The sequence below is a fragment of the Capricornis sumatraensis genome, chromosome 20, assembly GCF_032405125.1.
Source record: "Capricornis sumatraensis isolate serow.1 chromosome 20, serow.2, whole genome shotgun sequence".
Lineage (NCBI taxonomy): Eukaryota > Metazoa > Chordata > Mammalia > Artiodactyla > Bovidae > Capricornis > Capricornis sumatraensis.
Genome location: NC_091088.1, coordinates 40629247 through 40652512, shown reverse-complemented (window position 1 = coordinate 40652512; position 23266 = coordinate 40629247). Strand labels below are relative to the sequence as shown.

Genomic DNA, 23266 nt, shown 5'->3' with positions numbered 1-23266 from the left:
CACTGGGGTAAAGGTAAGGTGTCAGCTGATTGGTTCCTCCTGGAAGTTCTACGGGAGAATGTTTCCTTGCCTTTTCTACATTCTAGAGGACACCTGCATTTATTGGCTCATGGCTTCTTTCTCTGTCTTCAAAACCAGGAGTATAGTGTTTTCAAATCTCTCTGACTTCTGCTTTCACCATCACGTCTCCTCCCACTCTGACCATCCCATGCCTCTCTCTTGTAAGGGTCCTTGTGATTACACTGAGCTCACCTGGGTAATCCAGGATACTCTCTTCCATCTCAAGACCCTTTCATATCTGCAAAGTACACTTTGCCTTGAGAGGCAGCGTATGCATAGATTTCAGAAATTAGGATATGTACATCTTTGGGAGGCCATTATTCAGGCTACTACCCACTTTAACAAATGATCAGAAAGAATGGTAAGCCTGCCAGCTAAGAGGAGAAGGGACTGGAATCAGGCAGGCTGATGTTAGGGAGACAGAAGGCTCCTGCAGAGACAGCAAAGGGGAAGCTGGTGCTGTGGGCTAGAGTGGAGTGGGAAGAATGGACACAGGACATATTTCAGGGGGAGTGAGAAGAATGGACATAGGACATATTTTGAAGGGAGGAACTGCCTGGTTGTGGGGACTGTCTGGATCAGATGGGCAAGGAGTAGGAGAGTGGGTAGGCAGTGGTACCCTTTGGAGGGCCTAAAGGGAGAGGGAGGTTTGTGGCAAGGACAAAAAGGGCATATAGGGATGTGCTGCATTTACTCATGGGACAGCTAGGGGGGACTTCCCAGGTGACATTAGTGGTAAAGAACCTGCCTGCCAATGCAGGTACACATAAGAGACCTGGGTTCGACCCCTGGGTTGGGAAGATCCCCTAGAGAAGGGCATGCAACCCACTTCAGTATTCTTGCCTGGAGAATCCCATGGACAGAGGAGCCTGGTGGGCTATGGTCCATAGGGTCACAGAGTCAGGCATGACTGAAGTGAATTAACATGCAGGCATGCACAGGACATCTAGGAGCAGTGCCTGGGAGGCAGAGGGACCCAGGGTTTGGTGGCTTGACTCTCCAGTCCCTCCCTGCCCTGTGGGCATATAATGGCTCTTCCTCCACCTTGATTTTTGGATCACCATCTCTCTTCAGCCCGAAATTCTACAATTCCAGATTAGAGTTGAGTTGTCTTGTACTTTTGAGGCCAAAGTAGCCTTGATATTTAGTCCATATAGTTTACCAGTCCTGGAAACAAGCATTTATATGGTAGACAAATAAAGACACTTGCATAGGACCCAGAATCAGCACATGACAGAGCAGGAGTTGCTATGTTGCCTTTATTGCATGCTTGTGGCTGATAATTTTAGGGATAGGGGTATTTTCTGTCCAGCCCATGTTGAGCAGGGAGCCAGCCAGCTGCTCACTTTCCTACAGCCTAGAAATATGGATAGGGCAGCTGGTGGAAGACAGAGCCTCTTCCTGTCTTTTGAGAAAGCCTGAACTCATGAGAGGGTCCATTTTGAGTGTCCCCAAGTGGAGGGGAGAGGGCACATTCAGGGAAACCAAGTTCAGCAGGGAGGGAAGAGTCTGCAGCCCCTGGAATGGAGGAGGCAGGTGCCTGTCCCCCAGCAGCCCCAGGGCAGCAGGCATGATCCCATGAAGCCCAAATGTGAAAGTCCTGTGGGTTGGGGCAATGACTGTGGCCTTAGTACCAGATAGGACACATGACCAGAGAGTGCTTCTCACAGTGTTAGCTGCTGCAGGAGGTTCTGAATCCTTGGAATAAACTGGGTAAAGAGGAACCTAGTAGAGACCAAGACCAAGATTTCCCTCCAGCCTGGACTATCGGAAATCCCAGTAGGATTTATGCTTGACTTAAAGGAAATAAAAAAAAGAGAACTTATTCTTTTGGCCACATGGTGCCAAAAGTGGGACCATGAGTCTGTGGGACCTTAGTTTCCCGACCAGAGACTGCACCCGACTAGGGACTGAACCCACGCCCTCGACAATAAAGCGCACAAAGTTCTAACCACTGGACCCAGGGAAGTCCCAGAAAGGAGATATTTTGAGCTGTTACACTTCACACATTATATTATGGACCACCTTCATATTTATTTGCTTTTAGATATATACTCCTCTTAGCCTGTTATCTCTCTGAAGGGCAGGGATCGCGTGGGTATTCCCTAGGGTAAGTCCAGTGCCCAGCACATACTCTCATTAAAGTGTGCAGGCTGGCTGAGGGTTTCCCTAAGAGTGATGGGCTCAGGGGAGAACCTGGAGCGGAACGCTTACGGGACAAGTTAGGATTTTGAGAAGACAAGCTGTGGATTGGTGGTAGAGAAAAGTGTGTTTTTGAGGAAGAATGTTGAAAAGGAATGGAGAATGGGGAGCCAGGGGGTCCGGGTGAGCCCCGCCCGAGCCTGGGTGCCAGCGCGACGTGACGCAGCGCGGTTTGGCCGCTGTGGGGCGCCGTAGCCCACGCCGTTGCCAGGGGAACGGGCCCAGCGCCGGACAAGGCCCAGCCAGCGTCTGCCTGGCCGGGTGGTACAGCCAGCCCGCTCGAGTCGGAGCCGGAGGACTTGCGGGCCTAACCTCCGCCTCGCGTCCCGGGATGGGGCTCCGATCCGGGGCGCACCGCCGCCGGGTCCCAGGGACCGTCTCTACCGCGAGAGTCTGAAGCGCGGCCGCTTTGGGGTGGGTAGGCGGCCTGGCGCTGGGGCTGAGCCGCTGAGTGACCTTGGCAGGGCCGATCTGGCTCGGCCGACGACGCGCAGGTGAGGAGCCCCCTGTGCAGTTCTCACCTCGAAGCTGAGCCACGGGGGCAGAGCTGCCGCCGCCCGGCCGAGCTTTTCGCCTGGAGCCCGCTGGCGGCCTGGGCTGCAGGTCTTGGGCAGGGCGCCCGGCTTCCTTCTAGCATTCATCAGGTTCGCAGATCCGCATTGAGTGTCTGCTATGTGCCAGGCTCTTTGCCAGGCGCGAGGCCACCAAGGGCTCCAGAGAGAAGGCCGCAGTTCTCCAGAACCGGCAGTGTTAAGAAGGGGTCGGGCGGGGGTTGCGGGGAGCAGGCGCCAGATACACGACTAAAGTGATTTCAGGTCAGGTTAAATGGTCTAGTGCTGAAATGGAGGGAGGTCCGGGATGATCCCCTCTCTCATGTGACTTTTAAGCCAAGATCTGAGGTTGAGAGTCAGCATTGTGATCAGGATAAGGGTGTTTCTGGAAGAGGCAAAAGGAAATGCAAAGATCTGGAGGCCGCAGGTACAGAGGAACAGAAAGGGTGAGGGGCACTTTGAAGGATGTGGTGGAGCTTTCGACTTTATCCTAGCAGGAGGAGTAAACCACTGAGGAGTTTTGATGTGTTTTTAAGTTTTGAAAATCTCACCTCACTCTGGCTGCTGTGGGCAATGTGGTTGTGACAGGGCATACCAGGAAGTCAGTTGAGGGTCCTCCTAGTTCTGCCAGTGTAGCTGTGCCTCCTAGAACTTACTTAGTCTCTGTGAGCCTCAGTGTCCTCATCTGTGGAAAGGGCATATTGCTCTGCATATTGTTTATGAGAGAGAAAGTGAAGGGCTAGCCACATCTCAGACCAATGACTAGAGAGGCCTATGAGAACAGTTTGAAATGATCGGATCTACTTCAGAGAGTTGTGAGGGATAATAAGCAGATTCCATCAAAACACTTAAAGCGGTAGCACAGAATAAGTGCCTTCTAAATGGCTGCTGCTGCTGCTGCTGCTAAGTCACTTCAGTCGTATCCGATTCTGTGTGACCCCATAGATGGCAGCTTACCAGGCTGCCCCGTCCCTGGGATTCTCCAGGCAAGAACACTGGAGTGGGTTGCCATTTCCTTCTCCAATGCATGAAAGTGAAAAGTGAAAGTGAAGTCGCTCAGTCGTGTCAGACTCTTCGTGACCCCATGGACTGCAGCCTACCAGGCTCCTCTGCACATGGGATTTTCCAGGCAAGAGTACTGGAGTGGGGCGCCATTGCCTTCTCCATCTAAATGGCTAGCAGTGGTTATTGTTGTTGTTGAGACACTGTAGGGGAGCAATGATTGGGGCTCGGAATAGAGTGATGGCAGCAGAAATGGTTAGAAGTGGCTTAACTTCCCTTCTTGAAGGAGAGTTGGATTTAGAGATGTGTAAGGGGTGGTCCCTGTTTTTGCAAAACTGGTGATTCTCAGCGGGAGATGGATGTATAAACAGATAATTACCATGAGATTCAATAAAAGCAACATTGGTACTTAATTAGTCAGGTTTTGTTTTGTTTTTCTTACTTTCTTCTGTCACAACTTTGTTCTAAATGACTGTTTCTTGGTGGGTGTTCATCAAGGCTTGCTTCCACAATCATGGGATTTGATTTCCTGGTTAAAACCAACAACCCTTGCCTCTGCTCATTGGCCTTATTTCAGCTCCATGTTGCTCTCTTCTTCTTGTCCTGTTTCCTTGGTTTAACTTGAAGCCCAAACAGTTTGCAGTGATTGCTTCAGGAGGAAAATGGCACAGGAAATGTTTGCAGACCACGTCAACTCAGAAATGACTAAGGTTTCAAGCTTTTCTTGCCCTAGCATCAGACTTCTGCATGTTGTTGATGTGAGGAGCCCAGCCACATCTGAGACCAATGACTGGAGAGGTCTATGAGAAAGGCCTGAAGCTCCAATTTATTTTCTGGGAGTTTCTGTGATGTGTGTCTCTTATTCACGTAAGCACTTCCCAGAATTTTAAAGCCAGAGACTTCTCTGGCACCTGTGGGGAATTCTAATAAACAAAGTACTTGCCCCTTGAAAGTTTTTTTTATAAATGACATTTTTTTTGCTGTAGAACAGTGTGAACCATGTAGCATTTTCTTTTCAGCCCCTCCTTTTGGTGGTTAAATTGGGCATTGGTCAGATCTCAGTGAAAATGGGTTTAAAAGTAGATCCTGGGGAAAAAAACAAAACAGAAAACTTGTTTCGAAATATTGACAGAAAAGCACACATATGCAATCATAAATCCTCTAGCAAAAGAAAAGGTTGTTGAGAGTGAAACCTTCCTGTGGTGTGCACCTTCCCTTTGGGTTCTGGAGTCACAGGAAGCTTAGCTGACCTTCAGCTGAAAACTGGAGCAAGGTCCTGCCCGGCTGCTCTTCTGTCGTGCCACCTGGTTGTCTGATTCCAGCTTGGACAAAATCCCCAACAGCTCATAGGGAGCTCTTCAGCTGAACAACTCAGAACTGCTTTTGAGAATGAGAAAGCATTGAACTACAACTGAGTGCTCTTTTGTTGCATGGTTGTTAGGCGGGATTTCCTTCTTTGTCTGGTGCGATACTATGCTCTAGATCACACGTGCACATTTGGTCTACATGGAAGCCCATTGGGGCCAGGAGGGTAAGAGATGACACCCTTCAATTATTTATTTGACTTTTTGTTTCAAAAGTAGTACACATGGTGAAAAAAGAAATCCAAACAGCACCAAGGAGTACGTAGTAAAAACAGATCTCTCATCCCTAGCCACTAGATCTCCTTCTCGCAGGCTACCTGTGTGTTTGCTTTCTTGCATTTCTTTCCAGAGGGAATCTGTGCATATAGGAACATACATATCTATCTATCCACCTTGGCTTTCACTTACTGGTAAGCACACTCTACAACCGTCCCACATCTTGCTTTTCTACTTAGTTCAGTTCAGTCCCTCAGTTGTGACCAACTCTTTGCAACCCCATGGACCACAGCAAGCCAGGACTCCCTGTCCATCACCCGCTCCCAGAGTTTACCCAAACTCATGTCCGTTGAGTCGGTGATGCTATCCAACCATCTCATCGTCTGTTGCCCCCTTCTGCCTTCAATCTTTCCCAGCATCAGGGTCTTTTCAAATGAGCTTTTCACATAGTTTCAGCTTCTACTTAACTGTGTATCAAAAGTCATTTCATCCCTCATTTTTGATGTTATGTAGCATTCCATTGTGTGGATGCACCATATATTTTTTTAATATTGGTTTTTTGGGTCCTTTCTTATTACCAACATGACTGCAATGAATCTGTGTACTTTATAAGCATCTGTATAAGATAAATACCTAGAAATGGAAGGTCTGGGCCCAAGGCTGGTATATGTATTCTCAAGTTTGGTGCATGTGTGTGTGTGTGTACGTGTGTGTGCTAAGTCTCTTCAGTCATGTCCGACTCTTTGTGACCCCATGGACTGTAGCCCATCGGGCTCCTCTGTCCATGGGGATTCTCCAGGCAAGAACACTGAGTGGGTTGCCATGCCCTCCTCCAGGGGATCTTCCCCACCCAGGGATCGAACCTGGGTCTCTTATGTCTCCTACATTAGCAGGCGGGTTCTTCACCCCTAGTGACACCTGTGAAGCCCCCTCAAATTTGGTAGACATTACCAAATTGCTTTCCAGCTAACCTTTTTGAAAAATAAAGCAGTGATCTAAAGTGACGGCTTTGTGAAATTCGCCTGCCAGTTTCCTCAATCTGTGGGCATTATGTAGGGACCAGAAGCAGGCTCTGTCTCCAGCCCTAACCCATTTCCCTTGCTCCACCGTGTTTCTCCCTGTTGGTAACTCAGTTCTCCAGGTCCTCCAAGCCTCCACATTGGCCCTGTCACCTCTCTTCTGATCCCGGCACTCTACCCTTCCAGTTCTGTGGCCTCCGCCAACAGACCCTCTTTAGTAGTGAAGTAGATTCTTTCCTGAAATTCTCAGACATCTTGCAGAAATGCAGGGATGCCTACAGCCTCTCCAGGGCTAGTACTTTTCAGCTCAGTCTGGTTCTTTTGACAGCACTATTCATGAATCTCAGAACAGCATTCCTAAATATTTTTTTCTGGTGGGAGCAGAGGTGGGCAAGAGGGAAGTGAACCTGTCAGGTAACTGTTCTCTAGTTCATAATGAGAACTTGAAATGGTAAGCTTTTCCTCACTTAAATTAGGCATATGAGTTAACGTAGCCTAATATTATTTTGCAAATGCTATTTTAGGCTTTTAGCAAGTGAAGGTTAACATAGATTATTGTCATCCCAGCAATGGCCTTCACCTTGTTGGGACAGGGAGAGACCTGCATAGCCCTTTCAGCCTACCTCAGAAGCCTTACCTTAACACTCCATGGGGCCTCTTTGTTCTTGCCTTCTTTCTGTCTCCAACAACTTAACTCTGTGGTTTGTTCTATGGCAGCTGAAGGTACTTGAGAATCTTTTATCAAGGTCCACATACCTGCCAGCCCATCAAAGACGCAGTGGGTCATCAGGCGGGCAGTGGGAAACTTGTGGGCTTCACCCCCACCTCCCGCCCATCTCCTCCCAAAGCGCTGGGCTGCTGGGCGATTGCTCTCCCTGGGCCAGTCTGCTGTGGTGTCACTTCCCCCAAGTCCATTCTCTTCTTGCTCATGCCCTCCTTTCCACTGTGAATAGAAAGCTTTCTAAAACACCCGTCACCTTTATGTCAATTCCCCTGTTTAAATTTTCTGTGACTCACCATGGCTCTTTCAGTAGTACCTAAGCTTACTCACCTGGCCTCCTGTCATCACCTTCTTACAGAACTGAAGTTGGATCTGCTTTCCTAACACACAGCAAAACCAATCCGCTGACACCAGGCTGTGGTGAAGGAAAGTACAGCATTTATTGAAGGGAGTGAGAGCCAAGCGAGTGGGAGTAGGAGGGGTGGGAGATATGCCTCAGGTCCACTCCACCATGGTCTTTGAGTTAGGGCTTTTTTTTTTTTTTAAGAGAAAGAACCAAGAGGCTGGGATTAATCATCATCTTGTGACATTTTTGTGACATGTCTTAATTGTAGTTTTTGGAGTATTCTAGTCTCTGGTTTATGATTTTCTATCCAGGTGGTCCATGGCACAGGGATCTGTTAGTTCATCTTGCACTAGAGAGAAACCCTTTCTGTGTTGATGATGACATCTATAGTAGCCATTTTAGTACATGTTTTCAGTAATTTTAGTCATAAGACTCTGGTTGTTTAGTTTTCAGTTAGCACAAGATTGAAGTTACAGGAGACTCAAAAGGGAACAAAGTTTTAGATAGATTAATCACAATTTCAGTAAGGGAACTTGATTTTAGGGGGACTTGGTTTCAACCTAGGATCTGACCCTGCAACTTCCCAGGGCTCATCTCCGTCTCTCTCTGTGAATCTTGCTCTCTGACCCCAAACGCATCCACTCTGTGTCCTGTCATACTAGGCTGCCAAAATACCCATTCACCCACTTCCCTGATATCTGTCTGGGTCTGCAGAAGGCAGTCCTCTGAGGGCAGGAACCTGGTCTCATATGTGTTTATATCGTTAGTGCACAAGGGGGCTGGGCCAAGACATGAGTGCACAAGCTGGCCATGTCTGGGAACAGGATGACACATCTTTTAGTCTGATCTCCTAGGGAAGTGCCAAGAGGGGAAGGACAGCCAGAAAAGTCCCTGGGTCTGATGACAGTGCTTAGTCCCTTCCATGCTTAAAGCCCTATCTCCTATTCTCTCCTACCTCAGAGCCTTTTTAATAAATTTTTTTTGGGGGGGGTCAAAATAATTTGTGGCCACCAACTCCATAAAGGAAAATGTCATCAGTTAAGAGTGGGTTGGCTCAGACTTTTAATGCAGGTGGCATGCCACCTGGGCAGCTCAGTCTAGAGTGCTACCACTTCTGCAGAGGACTTAGACCCAATAGCACCATCCCCCTATCCACGGTCTCATACAAGTGGTACCTCTCTGAGCCAAGGGTACTGGGGTTTGGAATCAGAGCAGTCTCTAAAGCTGTTGTTGGTAGGCCCCTGGCCTCAAATGGTGACTTCTCCTGCCTCAGGCATCAGGGACACCGGGGCACTGGGGGGTGCCTGTGGCCACTGCCAGCCCACTCCAACAGTGGGGACATGTCAGCCAGCCATGTGCCTCTGCTTCTTTCTTTCTAAACTACCTCAAGGTGTAGGGCTGTTCAGGAGTGAGGATGGCAAGGAGAAAGTCAGGATTTAGGGGCCCTAATTGATGGGTTCCCTTCAAAGAAGTTGCCCTATTGGATCACCAGAGAACCTATGTTGGAGCCACAAAGATTTGTCTTCCTGAGCAGAACTGCCCAGCTCAACTGTATTCACTGGGCTTGACCTGATGACCTTTGTTTCCAAAAATCAAGGACAAAGATTTGCTACCTCTGGGGACCTTCCAAACAAAGTGATGCCAGCTTTTTGATCACCTTTGTCATCTTTCATCAAAGCTGAGAAGTTTAGAATGACAACCCAGCTCAGCTCTTATGACAATGTGTTCCTTGGGACTACTGACTTAAGAAAGCAACTTCAACCAGCCCCATCACTTTGGGCATAAACCTCATAAAACCTCTTAGGATATCAGATATAGTAGCCTCCTCAGTCTGGAGAGATGAGGATACCCCAGAGGGCTGCTGCTGCTGCTGGTAATTCACTTCAGTCGTGTCCGACTCTGTGTGACCCCATAGACGGCGGCCCACCAGACTCCCCCGTCCCTGGGATTCTCCAGGCAAGAACACTGGAGTGGGCTGCCATTTCCTTCTCCAATGCATGGAAGTGAAAGTGAAGTCGCTCAGTCGTGTCTGACCCTCAGTGACCCCATGGACTGCAGCTTTCCAGGCTCCTCTGTCCATGGGATTTTCCAGGCAGGAGTACTGGAGTAGGGTGCCATTGCCTTCTCCACCCCAGAGGGCTATTTAAGGGTAATCATAATGTCTACCATTTAGGGAACATTTATGTGTCAATATGTGTTACTGATCTGTATATAGCCCTAGGTGGGCGTCTCTACCCCTGTTTTCAGATGAAGAAACTCAAGCCCTTCAGCTAGTAAGCAAAGAACCAGGAGTTGAACCTAGATCTGTTTCCTCCAAAGCTGGGGTTCTTTTCCCACCTTTCATTGGTGTTTACTGAAGACAAAGCAAATGACCAAAGGATTCCAGTTGAGTTCCTGGGAGAAAACTAGGGTCACTCCATTTAGCTTTGAGATGAGGCTACTCAGAATCTCCAGGTTTGGTTTGTGGGAGGCCCTGGGCCTTGGGTGGTATGAAGGGCAGAGTGGCTGAGTATGAATGTTTGGCAGTTAGGGAAATAGCCATGGGGCGGGAGGAGATGGGGTGGGAGTATGGGTGCCTGGTGACTATACAGATTGAAGGCAGGGCAGAACAGGGCAGGAGGCTTTGAGTGGATCAGGATTTCACATCATTTACTGTACCCATATTTCCTTTTATTTCAGATGTTTTCAAGTCAGCAAACATTACTGAGCACCTACCATGCACAAGGTATGTTCTGCATGTTTGGGGGAAGGGATGTGGGGGAACAGAGGTGGATGAATCACAGTACCATTGCTGCCCTTAGGGGAAGCTGGCATAAGGGGGCAGACATAGAGATGGCAAAGTGTACCAAATGGCAAAGTGACTTGCCCAATAAAAACTGAGTGCAAAGACCCCCTGACTCACTTGGAGCATCAAGGAAAGCTTCCTGGATGAGGTGGTGCTCACACTGGACTCTGAAGATCAACTCACATTTTGTTGAGTTGAGAAGTGAGGAAGGTGTTATAGGCAGATGTGCTGGTGGGGGAAAGGGTCCTGCCATACCCTTTGTCTTAGTCAGACTCCCTGGCCAAAGGCATGGGCTCCTGAAAGGAGAGTCCAGCTGCCAGGGATTTTTGATCTTCCCACCAAGAGCTCCGAGCTGGCCTGTCCACCCAAGTGGGGCACTGCCTGCCCAGGCTCTGGTTTCACCTCAGGTTCAGAAGATACTGGGGGTTGGGCTCTTTTTCCTGTAATACTAGGCCCACCTGTCTGCTCTGCACGTATCCTTTGACAACCAGGTCAGCTCTTGGGCTGAGGGATGGTGGGATGGGTGTGGAAGAGTGCTGCCATCTGGTGGTTTGGCTCTGGACAATGCTTGTCTTTCCCTGAGCTCCCTCAAGTGAGTCAAAAGGCATCAGCTCACTTTTTTTGTTCTCACCGCACTAGGCCCAGGTTTACTTAGACATACATGGTCATTTCCACTGCTGGAGAGAACCAGTGGGAATCCTCCCCTCTCTCTTGTGTGCTGTCTTCTCTTCAGCCAAGAAGCCCAGGCAGTTTATCTGAGGCACAGGGGAGATGGTTCAGGGTCCCCCAGTCCTTGAAGAGCATGTATATGTTTGCTAGGACCAGAGGCCAGATCCCTCTCCTGAGTACTTCCACTCCCTATTTCCCTTAGCAGAGCGTACGGGGGCCCTCTCTGACACTTGCATTTGGGCCTCGGGACAGAGGTGACTAATCCTAACAGAATCAGCATGTGTTCTCATCACTCTGGCTCCAGCCTGATATTGTTACCAGATGAGAACATGTCTTATTGGGCTTAATTTTGATGGCTGTGGAAACAGAGCACTTTGAGTAACAGGCAGTCACACTGTGTCCTAAATAAACCCTGGACCCTCCTACCTTGTCCTGGCTAGGGCTGGGGCCAGAGCTCGCTCTGGGGCTTTGAGGCCAGCACTCTACTGCCATCCTCCCTTCACTGTCAGGCTCCTCATGCTAGGGTCCTGGATCCCCCTGCAGAATAACTGGGAGAGAGCTTCACATTCCAGCCTGCCCCTCCTGCTGAAACATGACTGCAGGCATGGGGCTTTGGGCTCCAGCCTGGGCCTCCTCAGGCTAATGCTGTCTCTACTCTTTCTCCCTCTGGAGATGAACATCTGCAACAAGCCCTCTAACAAGACAGCCCCTGAGAAGAATGTGTGGACCGCACCTGCACAGGCCAGCGGACCCTCCCCGGAGCTGCAGGGCCAGCGGTCCCGCCGGAATGGGTGGAGCTGGCCCCCGCACCCACTCCAGATTGTGGCCTGGCTGCTGTACCTCTTCTTTGCTGTGATTGGCTTTGGGGTCCTAGTTCCCCTCCTGCCTCACCACTGGGTGCCTGCTGGCTATGCTGTATCCTTGGGAAAGTGTGGGGCTGGTACATGGGAGAGTGCAGACAGACAGTGGATGGAGGGACATGGGCAAGGCCTGAAGCTGGGTTCCAGAGCCTCAGACAGTGCAAATGGGCCCTATCTCTGCCTCGGAGTCCAGCTGCCTACCTGCTGGCCTCCAACACCCATCTGACCCCTCTGCCTGACTGGATGAGGGGAAAGACCTAATGAACCTTGGAGCATTGAAAGCCCCACACAGATGGGAACTTCATCAACTGAGGTACAACAAGAGCAGTTATAGATGAGAACCTTAAAGCTCTCTTTAAGTTAATTGTATCCAGAGCTCAACGAAGGATGAAAGAGATATTCCATTTATGAAATAATTTTTCACTTTTTGGAAAGAATCATGGTAGCCTCCTTTATATATTAAGTTCCTGGTATATTTAAAATATGGTTTTACTTACAGAGATGATTATGCCATACCCAGGACTGTTTGGGAGCTCATTGATTTTATAAATCAGACTCTTTTAGGGTAAGGAAAGTTGAAATGACAAGAGGAGGGATAAAGATGCCCTGGAAACTCCTGAAAACTGTGACAAACACACACTTGCCTGAGCTTGGTGATGTGACTGTCCCTGCCCTGGCCATAACCCCCAGGAACAGAGGATTAAGGTGCAGCGGGTGGCTATGTGCCCCAGTCCAGAGGGTGCCCATGAAAATGTGCCCTGGTGTGTATGCTTCGTGGAGACGATTCCTTGGGCCTCTGGGAGAAGGTAGCCTAGGGTGAGCTAAAGGAGTTAACAGGGATGAATTTGAAAGTCTCAGGCGTAATCAGCACCCTTCAACTCAGCCCTTGAAGGGCTGCACCAGGCTGAACAGCTTCTGCCAACCGCACATCTCAGCCTCCTCCTCTGTCTGACAGGAAGAATCCTGCCTGCTTCCCAGGCAGGGGACAGGGAGCACACCAGATGTGTGTGTGAACTCCAGAATGTATGAGCCGTGAGTGTGAGCATGCTCTCTTGGGAAACCATAGAGCCCTTGGCTGGTAGGTGACAAGGTCAGGTGAATGGAGAAAGACTCTAGAGAAGGTTGTTTGTCTCAGATGCCAGCAGTGTCACTGGGGGACTTCCTGGTTCACTGGGACCCAGGACCTAGTCCTCAACTCTGAAAACTAGACTTTCTCTGAGGTAACCCACAGGGCTTATTCAGTACTGTTAAGTAGAATGCTTCATGGGACATTCCTCCCATGACCTGGAATGGGTACACCACTCACTCAAGACTACCTGGATTTCTGCCATCAAGGTACCTGATTAATAATCACATGGCTTGGAGTGAGTAGAATTAGAGCAAATAATAGTAAACATGAGTAACTAGAATTTATTGAGCACCTATATGTGCCAGGCACTGTGCCAACCCTGTACATGGATGATCTCATTCAATCCTCATAATAATCTGTAAGGAAGGTGTTCCCCTGACTTTAAAAAAAAAAGAAACTGGGGCTTAGAGAGATTAAATGACTTCCTGAGGTCACATAGCTGGTATCCAGTGAGGCCAGAAGGACTGTCCAGACAGCCTGACTCGGAGGCAAGTGGGATGGTTTGAGGGTTTTGTCTTCTCCATATTTACTGCTTTGGGCAATGCTGGAGGCTCACAGAACCACCTGGTTTGGCACTCCCATTTCCTGGCCTGAATGGTTCTCTGTCCTCCCATCAAAGCTACTGTCCTTCTGCAGGATCCCTTAGGGCCCCTGAATAATGAAGTAGGGTAATTGTGCGTACCAAGCACTCACCTTGTGCCTAGAACTGGCCTGGGCCCTGGGTTTGCAAGGATGAGAACACAGGGCCCCAGTTCTCAGTGCTCAGCTTCCAACTGGAGGAAAACCTAGTAATGTGGAGATCATCGCTTGGTAAGTAAGAGGGTAGGGACTCATTCAGCAGAATGTGGGTGCAGGAGGAGGGCCATGTAGACCAACATCACCAGGGGCCCAAATGCGCTCCTATTGCTCTCAGCTCCCCGCCTTCCTTCCTCCTGCCCTCGCTCGGTATTCTTGGCTCCACCCTCTCCCTTCATCATCTATGTCCAGTCAGTCATCAGGTCCTGTTGATTTTGCCTCCCAAAAGGTATTGTATTTGCCCTCTTTTCTCCCCACTGCCAGCTGCCTCTCTTACCTAGATGATCATTTCGTCTCCAAACAGGTCTCCCTGCACATGCTCTCACTCCAGCCAGTCTGTCTCTCTCTGCAGCCAGAGTGCCCTTTCAAAATACAAAAATGATAAAGTTACTAAGACCCTGTAATGGCTTCTTCCTGCCATAAGGTTCAAGATCCTCAAGGCTCTCCACATTCTGGACTCTGCCCACTTCCCCATCATCATCTTATTTTATTTCCTCTGTTGTTCTGTTGTGACAACACTGGTCTCTGTGGAAGCCCTTAGCTCCTCTCTCCATCCCAATACCCAGCTAAGTCAGAAGTCAAGAACTAGCAGTCCATGGGCCAGTTTGGCCTATAGATTTTTTTAAATTGAGTGATAATAACACACTAAATAGACATATCTGAAGGGCTTCTTCAGCAGGTACATTTTAAAAGTTACTTATTTCTTTGTCAGTATTTTAAAATTTTAAAAATTAAAAAAATGAGATGCCTCATATATCCAGATACAAATCCAGATTTCTGGTTTTGAAAAGCCAGAATTTGGTGACATAGGCTCTCCTTCTGGCATGGCACCAACAAGTTGAGCTAGAACCACACATCAGCCATCCTGTTATTTGGGGCTCTGCTTGCTCCCAGCACCCAGCCAGGCCCCCTTTCCTCTTTATATTTCCTGCTGGTTCCTGTGCCACTCCAAGTATCAGCTGACATAATACTTCCTCAGGGAAGCTTTCCATATCCCTTTCGACTAGAGGAGGTCACCCAGTTGCAAACTCACATAGTGCCATGAACTTTATCACAATCAACCTACTCTTCGATTAACATCTGTGTTTCCTGCAAGACTGTGGGCTCCTTGGGGATAGGGACCAAGTCTGTTTGTTCCTGCCATATGCCCCAGTGGCTGATGTAGAGAAAGACCTCAGTAAATAGTTGAATGAATGAACCAGGGGGTGGGGAGTGGGAGAAGTGTTGAAGCAGGCAGGAAACTAAATGTTTGCCCACATTCAGTGTGTCTGAAAAGAGGCTGGAATGGTGAGGAGTAGTGGTTGGTAATACCAAGAGGTTTGAGAGGAGCCAGAATGAAAGGGGCCATGAGCATTGAACCTGAAGGGTAAACTTTAGCTTGAGAGCCATTGAAAGCCACTGCAGGAGTTAAAGCAGTCAAGGCCTTAAGTTTAAGCTTTTCAGAGCTCACTTCAGGACCAAGTGAAGAGTACACTCAAGGGGACCCAGATAGGAGCAGAGTCCAGAGACTATGGAATAGCCCAACAAGCAAGAGGTGAAGGCCTGATCCAGAGCCAGGGTTGTAGGGATAGAGAGGTTGTGGTGGGCCACAGGATTGTCTCTGTCAGCTCTGGTACAGCAAGTTAGGGTGGAGCCTGGCTCCTGCAGACGTGTAAGAAAATTTGGCTGCTGGGAGGAGGAAGAAAAAAGGAGGTTGGACAGCTGATGGATGGAGGATAAATGATGGAGAGATATCTGACTGGCTAGCAAAAGGACAGATGGATGGATGAATAACTAGATGGAGGGTGGATGGCTGACTGGGTGGAATCTATTTATAAAGTTTTACACATTCACTTTGCAGTAAGTTGTCTGCATACTTGTGGCCAGCCTTTGGTCCAGTTGCAGATCCTGGAAGATCTGTGTTTCAGGAATTGGCCATGTGCCCACTGGCCAGCCCTTAAACATGTCAGGCCATCCCAGACATTCAGCCCCAGGATTCCAAGTACCTGAACTCTGCGCTAGGGAGGCAGTGGGTCTATGAGGCTCTGTCTGCAAGTGATTCTCCAGCTGGCCTGGCTTCTGGGAGGGGATGTTTGCATCCTTCTCAGAAGCAAGATAAATGAGCTTAGAGTTTATATTTTGGGTCCTTCAACCTTAGAGGACGATCTCTTTTAGTCTTATTTCACCATTCAGAATCTGAAACCAGGTCAGATTCTGAGGTAAGACCAGCCAGGGTCTGCACCACGTCTGGGGCAGTGAGGCCAGGGCCCTGTAGTTGGTCTCCTCAACAGCAGCAGTGCTGGTTTGTGAGCTCCATTACCAGATAGCCCCTCTGTTCTTCCATCTAGGGCATGGGTATGCTAGAGATGTCTGACAAGGAGGCTTTTGAGGGACTGGAGATAGGAGGTAGCACAGGCAGAGTCTCTGCATTGGGGAATTGGATACAGGTAGAGAACAGTTCTTTGGCCACAGGAAGCAGGGGTGGGCTCTCAGCCAGCAGTGTGGTGAGTCTTTAACCTGCTGGGCCAGTGCATGGGCGCCATCTTTGCTGGTCACCTCGTGGTGCACCTGACTGCTGTTTCCATCGATCCAGCAGATGCCAATGTGCGGGACAAGAGCTATGCAGGGCCTCTGCCCATCTTCAACCGCAGCCAACATGCACACGTCATTGAAGACCTACACTGCAACTTGTGCGACGTGGATGTGTGAGTGCATGTGGACTGGGTGTGTGTGGCCGATGAGTGCGCCTGGGGAACTGCCAGCGGGAGCTCAAGGCAGACAGGGGCATGCCCAGCCTTTACGGTTGTCCCGAAGCCTCAGAACCCTCATATTTCACACAGTCAAGAATCTTGGTGGAGTGACAGAGAACTGGGTGAAGGAGAAGGTGCCTGGAAGCAGAAGATGAGGAATAGCATTTCCATCAGTTAAAGTAGGAAACATTTGGCACTGCTACAAACATTGCTAATGACTAACTCTGCCAGTAACCACCCCCTTCTCTCACTAGCATTCCCAGGTATGGGCAGAGAGGGGAACTAACAGAAGCTAACACCCAAGTATTTATCATGTGCTAAGTGCTTATGAACAACCACCCCGCAGGGTGGGTAACATCTTTCTCACTTCACAGAAGAGGAAGAATCCAGTGCTCTGAAAGGCTGAGGTTGGTCATATGGCTCTTGGGCAGCAGAGCCGGATTCACAACCCAGCCTGCCTGGAGCTGGAGACAATATACTGTTATCCTTGTTTATGCACAACTCTGAGCCCCAGAGAAGCCAAGTGACTTACTCCAGGTCGCATTGAGGAGTTAGAATGTACAGAGCCCAAACGCTGTAGCTGGTCCAGACTGCCTCCCTAGGCCCTTCCCTGGAGCATCCCAGTCTCTCAGCCTTGAGAAGGGGATCTGGGATTGGGTATGGTTCAAGGCTAGCTCCCCCCACCCCACACCAACTTTTAATATTAAGACCCAGGAATTTTGTTGAAGGAGCTCTGTCCATAGGACAGAGAAAGAGCCAGTGGTGTTAAGATGCTGAGGACTTTGGCATCAGACAATCCTTTCCTTCACTAGACGCCAGTCAGTGTTCTGTTCCTCAGTGGATGCTCTGGCAGTTGTTGCCTGTTCCAGGGCTCCATTCTGTTCTGTGAAAGGGGACTGAAACTTATCTTTCCACTCTCCTTTGGGCTTTCCTGTTTCCTCCATGGGGCAGGGAGATTCACTTGCATCCCTAACTTGGCCTCCCCTCATCCCCTGTGGTGAACTGCTTGCTGCTCACCCAGATGTCTGCCTGCCCCGCTCCGTTTGGCTCCTTTGGTTTAGCCCAGATAGACTGGAGTTTTCTGGAAGAATGCCAGAAAAATTCCCACAGTCTGGCAGAGAAGCAGAGACTAAAAAAAAAAAAAAAAAAATGGCGATATCAGGAAGAGCAACGCAAGCAGTGGGTCCAGCAGCCTTGCTCTCTTCTGCTACCTGGCCCCATACCTGCATTGTCTCCTGACTGGACAAAGGGGGTCCTCGCTTGGAAAGGAACCTCCATTTTCATTTCATACCACCATCACCCATATGCATAGTTCCAGAGGGGGACAGTATAACGCTGTCTACTCCTCTCACCCCTGGGTACACCTCCCTTCCCGCCTGCGCCTCCCCACCCCTTCAGAAGCGCTGTCTCCTCTAGGTGTCCCGCCCCACCGTGCCCGTCACCAGAGGGCGCGCGCGCTCCCTGTAGATGCGCTCTGCTCTGCGCTTAGGCGCGGGGTGAGTGACCCGCTCCAGGCACAGAACCGGCAACCCCCAGGCCAGGATGGTCAACAAAGGGTGGGGTAAGCCCGCGATCGCTCTGTGCCCCCTCCCACCGCAGGAGTGCTCGTTCCAAGCACTGCAGCGCCTGCAACAAATGCGTGTGCGGCTTTGACCACCACTGCAAGTGGCTCAACAACTGTGTGGGCGAGAGGAACTACCGGTGAGACCCAGATCCGGACCACAGGGGTACCTGGGGATGCATGTTGAAGTGTGTGAACCAGGGCCCTTGAATCTTCATATGGGGCCAGGAGAGGATGGGAGGTACTTGGGGGACCTGTGCGCTGGTCTGAGGGTGAGGCTCTCCATGGCTTCCACCTGACAGGGCTGAGGGTAGGTTTGGAATCTTTCTCCTCTTGGCCCAGGGAAAGGTGGAGAGCCTATTGGGGGTGGCTGGCTATCTTCACCTTTGCCCTAAGCCTTCGGCTTCCTGAGGAGTTAGGGCGATGGGGTCAGAGGCCCAGCTCCCCCTCCCAACCACTGGCCCTTCTGAGCTCTGGGCCCTTGCCCAGCTGGAGCACCTGGGTGCTGACAGCTGCCCATGGCTGGGCCCAGGCTCTTTCTACACAGTGTGGCATCTGCCTTACTGGGCGTCCTGCTCCTCGTACTGGTGGCCACTTATGTCTTTGTGGAGTTCTTTGTCAACCCCATGCGGCTGCGTACCAACCGCCACTTTGAAGGTCAGTCTGGGTTCCAGGCCCACCCCCACCCCCTAGCCTGTTCTGGTCACTTGTCATAGCCCTGGCTGAGCACAGTCTGCTCGTGCCTTGCAGTCCTGAAGAATCACACAGATGTGTGGTTCGTGTTCCTGCCTGCCGCCCCTGTGGAGACGCAGGCTCCTGCCATCCTGGCTCTGGCTGCCCTACTCATCCTTCTGGGCCTGCTCTCCACAGCCCTGCTCGGCCACCTGCTCTGCTTCCACATTTATCTCAGTAAGTGCCACCCCGCCCCACATACACACCCACACCTGCCTTGCAGAGGATGGGGTCCCTAGGCTGGAGGAAGTTACCCAGTTTGGGCTGTGGAGCCCTGAAACTATGCCCCTTCCTGGTGCTGGCTCTCTAATGGTGGCTCGTCTTACTCTATGGCTTAGTGTATATGGACACAGTGGGTTTTAGCCTGCGTCTGGGTACCCTTCCTCACCTTCTGAACCCCAGGTTCACCTTCCTTTTCCATTACACTGAGCCCTATCTTCACCCCCCAGTGTGGCACAAACTCACCACCTACGAGTACATTGTGCAGCATCGTCCACCACAGGAGGCAAAGGGGGCCCACAGGGAGCTCGAGTCATGTCCCCCGAAGATGCGGCCCATTCAGGTATAGAAGTGTCCCAGAATGCTGAGGGAGTGGGAGAAGGGGTGTGGGAGGGGTGGTGGGCTACGCAGCAAGTAGTCAATTGATAAGACAGGGCAAAGGGAAGCAGGCCTGGAATAGCAGCTGGTAGGGGGTGCTGGAGGCAGCAGGGGTGAGGGCAAGTGTGTACTAAGCATGTGCCTGCTTGTTCAAGTGTGAGCACAGCCAGAGGGAGTCCTGCATTTCCCTGACCCCAGGGGAAAGGCTCCAAGCACACGCTGGAGGGTGCAGAAAGCAGGAGCCTGGAAGTGGGCAGGGTGGGGCTGAAGGAGAAGAGAGAGGGATGGACCGAGGACTGGGTCACCGGGATGGAGCTATCAGATCTCTTCACCTGTGACCCTGAGCCTTTATACCCATTATCCCATTCAAATCTTGAAACAGCCCATGAGGCAGGTCATGCTACTATCCCCATGTTGCAGATGAACAAATTGAGGCCAAGAAAGATTTTAAAAGCTGGATCTAGGAAGAGTTAAGGAATCCTCCAGCCCAGGCTCAGGGCCTGGCCAGCCCAGCTGCTAATCAGCCTATCCCCATTCCCACGCCCCTTGGCTTCCTGAGGTCAACAGCTGGGGGTGGGGTGGGCCTGTCCTTGGAGCCCCCGGGGACTGGGAAGGCAGGGGGCCCAGGCAGGCCTTGTTGGGAAGGCTGAGTTCTGGATCCAAAGTCCTCATGGCAACTGGACACAAACACAGGCAAGTGGGTGGATAGAGGAAGGGTTTGGGACCCCACCTCTCCTCTTCTCATTGCCATGGGATGGGCCAGGATGCCAGGTCTGGGAAGGCCTGGGGGAGTGATGGCTGTTAGTGGAGAAACTTCCCCCCAACCCCTGCCACACTGCTGTGTACCTGCCCTAGTGCTGGGCCCTGAACCCGTGTAAGCACAGTGGCAGCCATCCTGGGAGTGGGCATCACCCCACTTCACAGAGGAGAGAGCTCAGAGAGGTAAGCAGGAGACTTCAAGCTTCACAACAGTGCCCATTTGGGCTGGCCTTGGGATCCCCAAACTCAAAGCCTCAGGGCCTTGGCTCTGCAGTTACTGCCTGCTTAGGCTTTGAGGCTAGATGTGCCAGCAGCCAGAGCACTTAATATCATCTGAAAATGACCTGAGGGAGACCTTCGCAGAGGGAGCAGGGTGGAGAGCTGAGGTGAAGAGGTACCATGTATTATACCACTCAGGAATGGGCATGTTTTGAAGGTCTCAGGGAGGATTGTAGGGACAGCTGTGAGGAGGGGATTTTGAATGGGGACACCCTGGTGGCACCTTCAAACCTCCCCAGCTGGCTAGGGCCTGGCTCCTGTCTCATTGTGACTCGTCAGGCTTCTGGGATGATCCTCTACAACTGCTGCCCTCAGTCCTCCGCTTCTGGACTCCAGGAGCACCAGGGTAGGCTTTGCCTCCTGTCTCCTGGGCCCTGGAGGGGTACTAAGTCCACACTGGTGCAGAGGTAATGTGTGGGGGAAGGATTACCTTGATGTCCCAGTCCTTGTGACTGGGCTTTGACCCCTTCCTCTTTCCCAAGGCTCCCCTTCTCAGGCTGGCACCCCCACAGTCCTCTCCAAAGGGCCAGCCTGAGCAGATGTTGCACACAGGGCTTGCCTGGGGCCTCCTTCTCCGCATCTGTGTAGCCAACCCGTGACTGGCTGGGCTCGTCCCGAGACCTGCTAGGGCTGTCCTGCAGGCAGCCTCCCCACCCCCACCCTGAGCAGGAATGCGGGAGGAGCCCCACTCTGGAGCCGTTGCCCCCAAACATAGGCTTGTTTTAGAGACGGCGTTGCTGTTACAGTGTCTTCTCTGCATTAGTCAGGACGCCTGGGTCTCCATGGAAACAACTGTGGAGCCAGCGACAGCTGTCCGGTGCCCTGCCCCGAGACCGATGGGGGCGGGGCCTCGCCATCCTGGCTCCGCCCCACATCCTCCGCTAGGTTCCCATCTCTGGCCTCTTTTCTGGCTTTTGTTTCCTCACCTGCAGTCCTCTCGGGCGCGGCAGAGGCGCATGCTGCGTGCCAGGGTGCAAGCCCAGGCCACTGCTGCTACCTCCGGCCTCACTTTCAGGCGTTGGGTCTGCTGCTCCAACGGTCACTGCGAGGATCAGCAACTAAACAAGACAGAGAACTCACCCATAAGCCTGGTCCCAGGTGGGACCGTGGCGCTGTTTTTTCCACCACTTATTGCCTTCCCTTTACCAACAGAAGTTGGGGAGACCACTCATCCCCCCACTTCCCTCCAGCAGCTGAGATTGTGTCTAGTACTCTGAGGACTCAGCTCTCAGGGAGCCATGGATCCCTGCATGTAGCCTTGCAGCCGCGGGTGCACACATGAGTGTGTGAAGTGCCGGGTCTCCCAACCAGGGAAAAAAGTTGGTTTAGAGATTGAAGAGTTAGAAGGAGCCAGGAGCAAGAGGAGGCCTCTCTGAGTCCCTCTTTGCCCCGCCCCCACTTGGCCAGAACAGCCCTAGACCGGGTACATTGGACCCATGAGGCTGGAGGCTTCCCGGAGGAGGTGGAATTTGACTGAAGTGAGGAAAACAGTGGGGTTGGGGTAAGGTACAAACACAGGTGTTTTAAGCCTCATTCTGCATTGGGGTTTTCCCAGCATAACTGGGAAGCCTAGAGAACAGCCCTAGACCTCTTCGCCCACACTTCCCAGAGAGAACAGTAAGGGGGTGTGTCCTAGACAGAGTGGGCCTAAGGACCCAGGAGGCCCTGGACCCATACCTGGCTTCCCAGCCTCCCTCACCTCCACCTTCCCCAGGAGATGGAGCTCTACATGCGGACCTTCAGCCATGTGCGCCCAGAGCCCCCTGGCCAGGCCAGGCCTGCCGCAGTGAATGCCAAGTGAGTGCAACTTGGGCAAGGGCCACCTCACATCTCCCACTGGTGTGGCAATGAGGAGGGAGAAAGGAGTTAGGCCAAAGCCAAGGCATGGGTCTTGGTCCAGCCCAATGTGGCCTTGGACAGATCAATGCCTCCTTCCAGCTAGGAAGGGAGGCTTATTTTAGAACCTCCAACAGGGTGGTATTTGAAGGAACAACAGCATCCAGCACTTACCCTCGCACTTCCCCTTCAGTCCCTCCCGATTCCTTGCCACCCGCGGCCAAGTGGAGCCTCCACCGCCCTCCTCAGAGACTCTCGCTCTGCCCCCCCGGATACGACCCCAGGTAGGGGGCACTGTGCTGGGCTCCTGCCCAGGTGGAAGGGGATGGGAAACAAGCCTCTACCCTCTCCATTCCTCCGCTTCTTTTGGCGAGGTAAGGTCTGGGGAAGGATTATTCAGGCTTCCCCCTGTCTCTGCAGAAAAAGAGGAAGCGGCGCATGTATAAGGTACCGACCTCCGGGACCTTAGACCGAGAGCCCCAGTTGTCCAGGCTGCCGGGTGAGCGTCCCTTCCTGACCGGAATCTGCTCGGGCAGCTCCAAGGGAGAGAAAGGTAGGGCCCTTAGTGAGGAGCAGCTCCTAGTCTTACGTTCTCTTCCAACCCCAATAGGGCCCCGGACCCCCGGCCGCCGCTCCAGCTCATCGTCGGATTCCGCGGACGCCAGCCCTGTAGGAGCCTATCACTCGGCGTCAGCCGAGTCCTTGGACGAGATCCCAGTGGCTCAGACGCGCCTAGGCAGCGCCGCTCTGGCCGCCCCGGTGGGTAGGCTCCGAGAGCCCCGGCTGGCGCTGCAGGGGCTTGCGCCCGCGGTTTTCGTGAGCCCGAGCAGCGGCGAGCCCCACGCGCGGGGCGGCCCGGAGGCTGATCTGGCTTAGCTGGGCGGAGAAGCAGGGATGGCGGAGGAGCGGCGGGACCGACTCTCTATGCAAAACCCCATCCCCGCCGCACAGAGTGCACTTTAGGGGCCCCTAAGGGCCGGCAGGATCGGCCCCACTCCCCATTCCACTACTCAGCAATACCCACCCAACCAGCTGTGACACTCCAATAAACTTT

General features: G+C 51.7%; 1 protein-coding gene across 1 annotated transcript; it reads left to right on the top strand.

The window, feature by feature from the left end:
• Nucleotides 1–2512: 2512 nt before the first annotated feature.
• ZDHHC1 (zinc finger DHHC-type containing 1) lies at nucleotides 2513–23230 on the top strand. Its single transcript, XM_068992629.1, has 12 exons — nucleotides 2513–2756; nucleotides 10161–10206; nucleotides 11608–11850; nucleotides 16228–16403; nucleotides 18048–18149; nucleotides 18542–18666; nucleotides 18760–18918; nucleotides 19191–19303; nucleotides 22091–22173; nucleotides 22406–22496; nucleotides 22633–22711; nucleotides 22823–23230. Exons 2-12 carry the CDS (start codon nucleotides 10198–10200, stop codon nucleotides 23086–23088), a joined length of 1446 nt encoding a protein of 481 aa, XP_068848730.1. The 5' UTR covers nucleotides 2513–2756; nucleotides 10161–10197; the 3' UTR covers nucleotides 23089–23230.
• Nucleotides 23231–23266: the final 36 nt, after the last annotated feature.

Coding starts and splice junctions, on each gene's coding strand:
- ZDHHC1 (XM_068992629.1), top strand. Junction 16,404..18,047: donor AACTTGTGCGACGTGGATGT/GTGAGTGCATGT, acceptor CTCCCACCGCAG/GAGTGCTCGTTCCAAGCACT. Junction 22,174..22,405: donor CCTGCCGCAGTGAATGCCAA/GTGAGTGCAACT, acceptor CTTCCCCTTCAG/TCCCTCCCGATTCCTTGCCA.